Source organism: Myripristis murdjan, unplaced genomic scaffold (assembly GCF_902150065.1).
Source record: "Myripristis murdjan unplaced genomic scaffold, fMyrMur1.1, whole genome shotgun sequence".
Taxonomy (NCBI): Eukaryota; Metazoa; Chordata; class Actinopteri; order Holocentriformes; family Holocentridae; genus Myripristis; species Myripristis murdjan.
The window spans coordinates 1-11322 of record NW_021941788.1 but is presented as its reverse complement, the minus strand read 5'-3'; the positions used below and the strand labels follow the sequence as shown (position 1 = coordinate 11322).

Sequence of the window (11322 nt, the reverse complement as noted above, 5' to 3'; positions counted from 1 at the left end):
GTAATATGGTAGTTGAGTCTAAATGGTCCTCGCCGCAGTCTTACATAGCGCAGCTTTTACTGTAAAATTGCGTAACGACAAAAACAAGAACCAACAAAGTAAACTCTGTTTTTTTCCTTTTCGGTGCATGGTGTGATGATGACGTTTAACAGTGAAGTAATGAGGAAGTGACTGTACTGTCTGATCAGAAGTGCACAGACACTCTGGAGTGATGAAGGACAATCAGCATCGTCTTCTCTCTCTGTGTTTCCTCTCCAGGTGAAGCTACAGCGTCTCTTTGATTGGAGGTGGATGTGATCCAGCAGGTAAAGACCCGACCAGGGATCATCCTAAATGTTTGATGAACAGGCTCCTGCATTGTGTTTCTTAACTGGATGACTGTAGAGCGGACTGGGATGATGAGGAGGCAGGAAAGGCTGTCAAAATGTGTTTTTGGTTGTTGCAGATCTATATATTCATTATGACATGATTTTCAATGTTATTGAGCTTATTGAGGGCAAAGTTCAAGTTATCTCAAAATGTTTTACCTGAATTCACTCAGTGTCAGGTAGATTGTACTCAGTTCATCGATGAAAAATGCAGGAAACAGCAGAATTAGTCTGACAGCATGTCTAAACTTGACTGAAGTCGATTTTAACACCAACAGAGCAAAACACTGTCACCCTGCCAATATCAACACACACAACCTCTTACCTGACGTGTTTTTGCACAGTGCATGTCTGAACCAGTGCCGGCTCTAGCCATGTTGGTGCCATAGGCTCCCCCCCCCCCACCCCCCTCTTGGAGACATACTATACACGATGTGTGTCTTGAAAATGATTTGAAAATAAAGACAGGAGCCTGGTGCCCTCAGTGTTGCTTACAGACGGTAATGCTGCTGGAAATGATGACATGCAATAACAAGAATCTTTATTTACTCCTGCCAGAAAATTGCATGGCTGCTGTTTGAGTGGAGGATTGTTTGTATTTTTTTCTCAGGGACCAAAGATGGCGACACTTAGAGAGCAGCTCCTTGATGTTCTGAAGGATTTGGTAGAAGACGACCTAAAAGAGTTCCAGTGGTTCCTGCAGGACCCTGAGATAATGAAACCCTTCCCAGCCGTCCCAAAGTCCAAACTGGAGAAGGTAGACAGGCTGGACACTGTGGACCTGATGGTCCAGACCTATGGCAAAGACACTGTGGAGGTTACCAAGAAGGTTTTGAGTAAGATGAACAAAAATGATCTTGTCCAGCGTTTGTCAGGCACCAGCTCAGGAACTGAGGGTAAGTCTTGGGAAGAAAGAAGAAGGGACACCAGAAAAGATACAACTCACACATCATGTGATCAAGCACTTTATACCTTTAGTTTATAGAGTGAAAGCTGAATAATTTTAAGTTTACTTTTATTAGCCTGCATGTAGACAGTAAACAGGTGAAGAGAGACAGGCTGCCTTTTCAGGGCCTGTATGAATGTTATACAGTCATCAGGAAAACAGCAAAACTGGAATGCCTCCTGGATTTTAATGCATGTTATTGATCTCCAAATGAAGAAGTTGAGGTACACTATAGGTGAAGCCACTAGAAGTGGGTCAGCCACCATACTGATGCACCCCTAAAGGGGAAAGATGCACAGTGCACACTTAGAAAACCTGTGAAGGGAGAGTGAAAACACTCCACAGATGACAGCAGCACCAGGAGGAAGTTTAATATTCATGTGTACAGACCTGACAGTTTTGTAGCTGTACAGATTGTCTCAGTGGTTTTGTTGCTTAACAGTAGTGGGGAGGGGGAGCGGGACGGATTACCCAGGGCCACAATGGGGGAGGGGGCCCTCGAAAGGCCTGACATAAAAAGGTTGTTTTTATTATTAGTGTCATAACTAACTTAAAATTGTCTGAATAAATCAGATGAGAGACCTTTCTCTGTATAAAAATAATAGTGGAGGCTCTGTGAGGCCCCTCACCCCGTACAATACATAATGGTTCAGTCCGCGAGGATGCGTCCCTGAAGCGGCTTAAGGAGCCGAGTGGCTGCTGGTCAGGCAGACTAGAGACATGTCTTTCCCCAAGAAGGCAAAATCAGGGAGCCTTCAAAGAAAAGAAAAAGCAGAAAGGTAAAGAAAGCAAGGAGAGGGAAGACAACTCCTGACTAATTTCTTTCAGAAGAAAGGTGAGCACAGTTCACAGCTCACACAGTTTAAGAACAGTTAAAGCTAATAAATGTCAGCAGTTGGAAAGGCTGAAGGCAGTCAGACAGCCATGAATCCAGCTCAGCTTCAGCAGCAGCAGGTTCCTCATCCTCATCCTAAAACCTCAAAACACTTCAAATGTGGAGCGATATTTAGCTCCTTTCCCACTAAGCTAGCATGACATGTTTGGTATCAGCAGATTCATTTCAATTTCAAGATTTCTATGATGCTTATGGCTTAAAAAATTAAATCTTAAATCTTAAAAACTGAGCCTGTGACGGCCTTCAGAAGACAGTAATGTTAATGCCAGATGATCCAGCATCATTTTCAGAGGGTTAAAAGTAGGCCAAGAGAGCCAAGAGCTGAGGTGGAGAATAATTCCAACTTTAAGCTCTTGATGATCAATGAGGCGAGAGTATAATTAAAATAAACATGTGGTTCTGTTTTTCACATTTGGATGGTTAAATTATGTTAGAAATAGACCTACCAGTAGGCTGCAGTTCAATTTCTAGCCTATTCAAACAAGACAATTTCATTAAAAGATATCACGTTACCTTGTTTTGTTCAGTGTGTTACTGTGACTGGTGCATTCTAGTCTGATTTAATTCTTTTCTTTATAAAAATAAGATTCGGTCTTCAAAAAATGCTTCAAAAAGAGAAAGGGGGGGGGGGGGGGGGGGGGGGGGGGTCATCATCAAGGTCTATATGTTATATTATAAGCAAGTTAAGAGGTTGTTATGCCAATCCTGTATCAACTTGCTAACACTGTTTAAGACTGGTTTAAACTAATATTGGTATGTTGCTTGGAGGCAGTCAACCAGGATAGCTTGGGGCATGTATTTTTGCATAACATGAATTAATCAGCATCATAGCAACCGGTGTTGTGCAAGTTCATAGTTCTCATGAACTAGTTCAAAGTTCACACAGTATAAAAATGAATAGTTCACGTTCATAGTTCACCATTTCAATTTTGAACTAGTTCAAAGTTCAGTTCATTTCAGTTTTTTTAGGTGAAAAGTGAGAATGAAAGACTGACCTTGTTTTTCAAAGAAAACTATGACATCCATCACCACCTAAAACTGTTCGCTGTTTACAATTATATATTGTCCTAGTGGAATTGTAGAAATCTGTAAATCTCAAACAATGTAGTCCATTATTAATTTGTCTACCTGTTGCTGGGAAATCATACCCATGAAGTAGGGCTGGGCGATATGGCCTCAAATCAATATCACGATATATTTGAGCACCTCACCACGATAACGATAAGTGGACGATAAAACCAGTATGCCTCCTACTTGCTATAACTACTGTATTTACAGAAGTCAGACATGCAAACTCCTCTGAGTAAAAAAGGTGACAGTGTCGGGGGGGGGGGGGGAGTTGCTAGTTAGCAGGAAGTCTAGGCCCTTATATAGCAAGCATGCTTAGAACTAAATGGCTAACGTTAGTTAGCAAGACAAGCAGACCATGCTGGAATTAACATTAGCACTAGCTAACGTTAGCTGGCTAATTAGTTCGCTATCTTGCTAATGGAAATTCCAGCATCATATGGCTTGTCTTGCTAACTAACATGTTTTCAGTTATTTCACCTTTTTTTGTTAAGTACATAACTCCACACGTGTTCATTCATAGTTTTGATTCCTTCAGTGAGAATCTATAATGTAAAAAGTCATGAAAATAAAGAAAACGCATTGAATGAGAAGGTGTGTCCAAACTTTTGGCCTGTACTGTATATATGTATATATATATATATATATATATATATATATATATATATATATATATATATATATATATATATATATACACATACACACACACACACACATACATATATATGTGTATATATATACATACATATATATGTGTGTATGTATACATATATATGTGTGTATGTATATATACACATATATATATGTATATATATATATATATGTATATATATGTATGTATATACACTATATTACCAAAAGTATTCGCTCACCTGCCTTTACTCATACTATGAACTGAAGTGCCATCCCATTCCTAACCCATAGAGTTCAATATGATGTCGGTCCACCTTTTGCAGCTATTACAGCTTCAACTCTTCTGGGAAGACTGTCCACAAGGTTGAGGAGAGTGTTTTTAGGAATTTATGACCATTCTTCCAAAAGCGCATTGGTGAGGTCACACACTGATGTTGGTCGAGAAGGCCTGGCTCTCAGTCTCCGCTCTAATTCATCCCAAAGGTGTTCTATCGGGTTCAGGTCAGGACTCTGTGCAGGCCAGTCAAGTTCATCCACACCAAACTCTGTCATCCATGTCTTTATGGGCCTTGCTTTGTGCACTGGTGCACAGTCATGTTGGAAGAGGAAGGGGCCCGCTCCAAACTGTTCCCACAAGGTTGGGAGCATGGAATTGTCCAAAATGTTTTGGTATCCTGAAGCATTCAAAGTTCCTTTCACTGGAACTAAGGGGCCAAGCCCAGCTCCTGAAAAACAACCCCACACCATAATTCCTCCTCCACCAAATTTCACAGTCGGCACAATGCAGTCTGAAATGTACCGTTCTCCTGGCAACCTCCAAACCCAGACTCGTCCATCAGATTGCCAGATGGAAAAGCGTGATTCATCACTCCAGAGAACGCGTCTCCACTGCTCTAGAGGCCAGTGGCGGCGTGCTTTACACCGTTGCATCCGACGCTTTGCATTGCACTTGGTGATGTGTGGCTTGGCTGCAGCTGCTCGGCCATGGAAACCCATTCCATGAAGCTCTCTGCGTACTGTACTTGGGCTAATCTGAAGGTCACATGAAGTTTGTAGCTCTGTAGCAATTGACTGTGCAGAAAGTCGGCGACCTCTTTGCACTATGCGCTTCAGCATCCGCTGACCCCTCTCCGTCACTTTACGTGGCCTACCACTTCGTGGCTGAGTTGCTGTTGTTCCCAAACGCTTCCATTTTGTTATAATAGAGCTGACAGTTGACTGTGGAATATTTAGGAGCGAGGAAATTTCACGACTGGATTTGTTGCACAGGTGGCATCCTATGACAGTTCCACGCTGGAATTCACTGAGCTCCTGAGAGCGGCCCATTCTTTCACAAATGTCTTGTTTCACAGTCTGCATGCCTGAGTGCTTGATTTTATACACCTGTGGCCAGGCCAAGTGATTAGGACACCTGATTCTGATCATTTGAATGGGTGAGCGAATACTTTTGGTAATATAGTGTATATGTATGTATATATATATGTATATATATACATATATATATATGTATGTATGTGTGTGTGTATATATATATATATATATATATATATATATATATATATATATACACACACACACATATATATATGTATGTATGTATGTATGTATGTATGTATGTATATATATATACATATATATGTATGTGTGTGTGTGTGTATATACATATATATATATATACACACACACACACACGTATATATATATATATATATATATATATATATATATATATATATATATATATACAGTACAGGCCAAAAGTTTGGACAACATGTTTTATATTCTAGTTTCTTCAAAATAGCCACCCTTTGCTCTGATTACGTATGTATATATGTATGTATATATATATATATATATATATATATATATATATATATATATAAAGTTAGAACAAGGCATTTAAAAAAGGCATTTAAAAAAAACAAGGCATAATAATAATAAGAATAATAATAATAATTTAGCACCTGGGTTAGAATAACAAGAATCACTTCACTGTTATGGTTAACAACAAAGTGAGGTAATAGAACAATGATGCGCTTTTGTCCGTGCAGGGAATTGAACCCGTGGTCTCCTGCATGGCAGGCGGGGATACTGTCCACTCTGCCATCAGAGCTTGTGTACTTTAAGGACAGTTGGGCGGATTGTCCATTCATGTTGATCACTTCGGAAAAACCGCAAAGTCCGATCGGCTTGAAGAGCTAGCGTGGCTGCAGGACCAAACCATTTCAGTGCAGATAGGGGAGGTTTACTTTGTGGTCAATGGGGATTTTTAACTTTTACTGCCAAAAACAAGTAAAACAAAGAGATCATAATGTCAGTTTTATTTCTGAAATACATATAGGCTATATTTACTCGATGATGGTTTAATAATTTTATATTAGCTTTTATATATTTTTTGGGGCCCCTGTCAGGCAAGGGCCCTTGGAATTGTCCTAACTTTTCCCCCATTTACAGCGCCCCTGCCTGCTTGTCCACTAACCACTAATGAACTGGGTAGATTCCATGGGATAGGGAATGTGTGCATTGACCAGAAATGTTTACATTACTCACATTGAGTATAACATCACATTTAGAATAACATCCTGTAATTGATGTGATCTGTTGTTTATTCATTCAGAAAGTCTTGCTGACTGCCAGCATGAACTTAAATTCAATCTGAAGAGGAAGTTTCAGAATTTGTTTGATGGAATCACAGATGAAGAGGAGAGGACAACACCTCTGAATGAGATCTACACAGAGCTGTACATCATAGAGGGAGGGAGTGGAGAGGTCAATACTGAACATGAGGTCAGAGAGATTGAAACAGCATCCAGGAAACCAGACACACCAGAAACAAAAATCACATGTGTGGACATCTTCAAACCTGGAAGAGATCAAGCAATCAGGACAGTGATGACAAAGGGAGTGGCTGGCATTGGAAAAACAGTCTTAACACGGAAATTCACTCTGGACTGGGCTGAAGGCGAAGCCAACCAGCATGTCCATTTCACATTTCCATTCACTTTCAGAGACCTGAATCTGCTGAAAGGGAAAAAGTTCAGCTTGGTGCAACTTCTTCATCACTTCTTCACTGAGACCAAAGAAGCAGGAATCAGCAGCTTTAAGGAGTTCAAGGTTGTGCTGATCTTTGATGGTCTGGATGAGTGTCGACTTCCTCTGAACTTCAAGAACAACCAGATCCTGACTGATGTTACAGAGTCCACCTCAGTGGACATTCTGCTGACAAACCTCATCAAGGGGAACCTGCTTCCCTCTGCTTGTCTCTGGATAACCACACGACCCGCAGCAGCCAATCAGATCCCTTGTGGGTGTGTTGACATGTTTACAGAGGTGAGAGGCTTCACTGACCCACAGAAGGAGGAATACTTCAGGAAGAGATTCAGAGATGAGGAGCAGGCCAGCAGAATCATCTCCCACATCAAGATGTCACGAAGCCTCCACATCATGTGCCACATCCCAGTCTTCTGCTGGATCACTGCTACAGTTCTGGAGGACGTGTTGGAAACCAGACAGAGAGGAGACCTGCCCAAGACCCTGACTGAGATGTACATCCACTTCCTGCTGGTTCAGTCTAAAGTGCAGAATGTCAAGTATCATGGGAGAGCTGAGACAGATCCACACTGGACTACAGAGACCAGGAAGATGATCAAGTCACTGGGAAAACTGGCTTTTAAGCAGCTGGAGAAAGGCAACCTGATCTTCTATGAAGCAGACCTGAAAGAGTGTCGCACTGATATCAAAGCAGCCTCAGTGAACTCAGGAGTGTTCACACAGATCTTTAAAAAGGAGTATGGGCTGTATAAAAAAGAGGTTTTCTGTTTCGTCCATCTGAGCATTCAGGAGTTTCTGGCTGCTCTTTATGTCTTTCTAAAATTCAGCAACTCTGGCGTCAATCTGCTGTCAGAGGAACAATCCACCTCCAGGTGGTCTACAGTATTCAAGCGCAAACCCAAGCTTGAACACCTTCACCAAAGTGCTGTGGACAAGGCCTTACAGAGTCCAAATGGACACCTGGACTTGTTCCTGCGCTTCCTTCTGGGTCTTTCACTGCAGACCAATCAGAATCAGAGTCTCCTAGAAGGCCTGATGACACAGACAGGAAGTAGCTCACAGACAAATCAGGAAACAGTCCAGTACATCAAGGAGATGATCAGGTACAATCCCTCTCCAGAGAGAAGCATCAACCTGTTCCACTGTCTGAATGAGCTCAATGACCATTCTCTAGTAGAGGAGATCCAACAGTACCTGAGTTCAGGACGTCTCTCCACAGACAAACTGTCCCCTGCTCAGTGGTCAGCTCTGGTCTTCATCTTACTGACATCAGAAGAAGATCTAGAGGTGTTTGACCTAAAGAAATACTCTGCTTCAGAGGAGGCTCTTCTGGGGCTGCTGCCAGTGGTCAAAGCCTCCAAGAAATCTGTGTAGGTCCATAGATAACTGGATATATTAAATACATCATACTTTCTATGCAAAAAAAAAAAAAAATCTATTTAAAGTTATTATTTTCATCTTTACTTCCTCTTCAGGCTGAGTGGCTGTAAGCTGTCAGAGAGAAGCTGTGAAGCTCTGGCCTCAGTTCTCAGCTCCCAGTCCTCCAGTCTGAGAGAGCTGGACCTGAGTGACAACAATCTGCAGGATTCAGGAGTGAAGCTGCTCTCTGCTGGACTGGAGAGTCCACACTGCAGACTGGAGGCTCTCAGGTCAGGATTTCTAAACACATGACCACTTAAATCTTGTTTAACATGCAGCTTAATGTGCTCAATGGATAATGTCAGTGTATCAGATTCCAGACAGTGAAGCACAAAAGAAACACAGTAATCTCTAAACCGTTTAATGTCTAATCCATTTGATATTTTGCTGTTTTTGTTGATGTTTGTCATGGATGCTACTTCTTAGTGTTTTTATTGCAACTCAGTTTTTACTCCAACTTTTTACACAGATTTGGTCCCATTCCCATCAAACCAGCAGCAGTGCAGATAATTTTAAGATCCAAAAGCTGTAGCCAATATTAGATGTTTTGTTTTGTTCATGTTGGCCTTGAGATGAAAATTATAGTTCAGATTCTTAACCATTTAGTGGCATTTGCTGCTCCATGTGAGTGTGATACATCTACCAAGTTTGGTCCATTAACTCCTTCCCTTTCTAGAAGGAAACTTTGTTGTCATACCAACAAAACATGCATGCACATGAGGAGGTACGAAATTAAGAACTGAGGCCCGGTCAAGCCAATAACAATAAAAAAACACAATATGAATATATAAAATGTGTGATAACATTTATACTTATATAAATGTATTTTCATTTGCATTAAATGTAGTGCACAGAACAGTCCAGTCGGCTAATATAGCCAATATTGCACCTGTCCATGTGAGGGGGCAGGGGTGTATGTGTGTGTTTAAAGGAGACCAACAGAGTTCAGCAGCCTGACAGCTTGTGGGTAAAAGCTGTTGTTGAGTCTGGTGGTTCTGCTCCTGATGCTCCTCCACCTCCGGCCTGAGGGGAGGGGGGCACACAGTGGGTGTGCGGGATGGGTGAGGTCCTTCCTGATGCTGGACGCCCTTTTCCTGCATCTGGCTGTATAAATGTTCATGGTGGTGGGTAGGCTTTCACCGCCCTGTGCAGAGCCTTTTTCTCTGCAGCAGAGCAGCCACCATGCCACACTGTGATGCAGGAACAGAGAACACTCTCCACTGCACATCTGTAGAATGAGGTCAGGACTGAGCTCCCAAGTCCAGCACACCTCGGCCTCCTGGGGAAATAGAGTCGCTGGTGGGCCTTCTCGACAAGGCGAGAGGTGTCAATAGTCCATGTGAGGTTGTTGGTGAGATGTACGTCCAGATACCTGACGCTGGAGACCATCTCGACAGCTGTTCCTCTGATGTGCAGGGGAGGGGGTTTATGTCTAGCCCTCCTGAAATCCACAACCATCTCTTGAGTTGTGGAATGTGAAATGAATGAAGTAGATACAGACCAGAACACAACACAATTTTGAGCAGTGATGAAAAGCTGATTTATTTTTTCAAGGATGCACAAAAACATGCACTTGTTTTTGTTTAATTTTTGAGTTATTTTCAGCCTTGTGGTCTCCAAAACAGTGGAACTATTTTCTGACTTAGCACTGCTACTGTATCCCGTGTTGGAAGTAGCGACGTTACTAGTTTAACTACATTTGTCAGTAGTGTGGCCTTAACGTCGCTGTTTTCTAAATCAAATAGCTTTTAAGTAGTTAAACTATTTTACTAATCAAATAGCGCGGTAGCATCCAGAGAAGTTACATTTTCCCAGGCATTTCTAAACCTTAAACACAACGGAGCTTTTCTAACCAGGAGCAGCAGGTGACGTCACTCGCCGAATCCCTGAGATTCGGCGAGTGTGTGTTTCTCCTTCTCTCCCCAGCTGGTGGGTTCCAGATATAATGGGAGTCTATGGGGGAGAGAGCTGGCACTCCTGCCTCGTTAAGGGTCACCGTTTAAAAAGTTGAAGCTACTTTGCTTTTGTATTTACATTTTTCAAAGCAAAACTTGTTTTCCTACTACTTTATCCTGAATTTATGCATGTGGAGTGAAAACTGTCTCTCTTTCTCTATCCATCTCGTCTGTCTGAACGCTGAACTGAGCGGAAGACAGAAACCCCGCCGGCAGTATCAGCGCTACTTAGCGAGTGACTGAGTGACGTCACCGGCCGCAGGCAGGCCAGGGTTGCCAGATACTGCGACAAATACCCCCCACAATCTGACTTGTTTCCTTCACTGTAAAATCAGGAGATTAGCAGGAGAAATTACTGACTGGGAGCATTGTGGGAGATAGGGTTAAAAATCGGGAGTCTCCCGTGTGAATCGGGAGAGTTGGTGTATGATCCAAATATACAATGCATGTATGTACACATAATTGCATCATATATGTGCAAAACAAATACATCTGCCACATATTCACACTTAAAGTTCTTAATATATGTGGAAAATAAATAATGCAAATCCAGTATATGCACATATATGTTACCTTATGTCAGAGACCAAATATTTACGCTACATATTTGTACATATATCCTGAAATATATGTCCAAATATGTGAACTTATATGTCCCATTATTTAATATACACTACTCACAAAAAGTTAGGGATATTTGGCTTACGGGTGAAATTTACGGAAAATGTAAAAAGTTCACGCTACAGTGATATTATATCATGAAAGTAGGGCATTTAAGTAGAAGCATGCACTGGTGATTTCCTCATCTCAAACAATTTCTTGAAACAAAAGCCAACAACAGTGGTGGATATACCACAACAAAAAATGTCAGTGTCAATAACTTGTCATGTGCCCTTGAGCATCAATTACAGCTTGACAACGACGTCTCATGCTGTTCACAAGTCGAGTTATTGTCTGCTGAGGCATGGCATCCCACTCTTCTTG

General features: G+C 41.7%; 1 protein-coding gene across 1 annotated transcript; it reads left to right on the top strand.

Moving 5' to 3' along the window:
- Positions 1–208: 208 nt before the first annotated feature.
- Positions 209–8613, top strand: LOC115356753 (NACHT, LRR and PYD domains-containing protein 3-like; the record flags this gene model as incomplete). Its single annotated transcript, XM_030047983.1, has 4 exons — positions 209–305; positions 979–1264; positions 6531–8334; positions 8440–8613. Coding segments are annotated over exons 2-4 (2255 nt in total), but the record flags the coding sequence as incomplete, so codon positions are not given.
- Positions 8614–11322: the final 2709 nt, after the last annotated feature.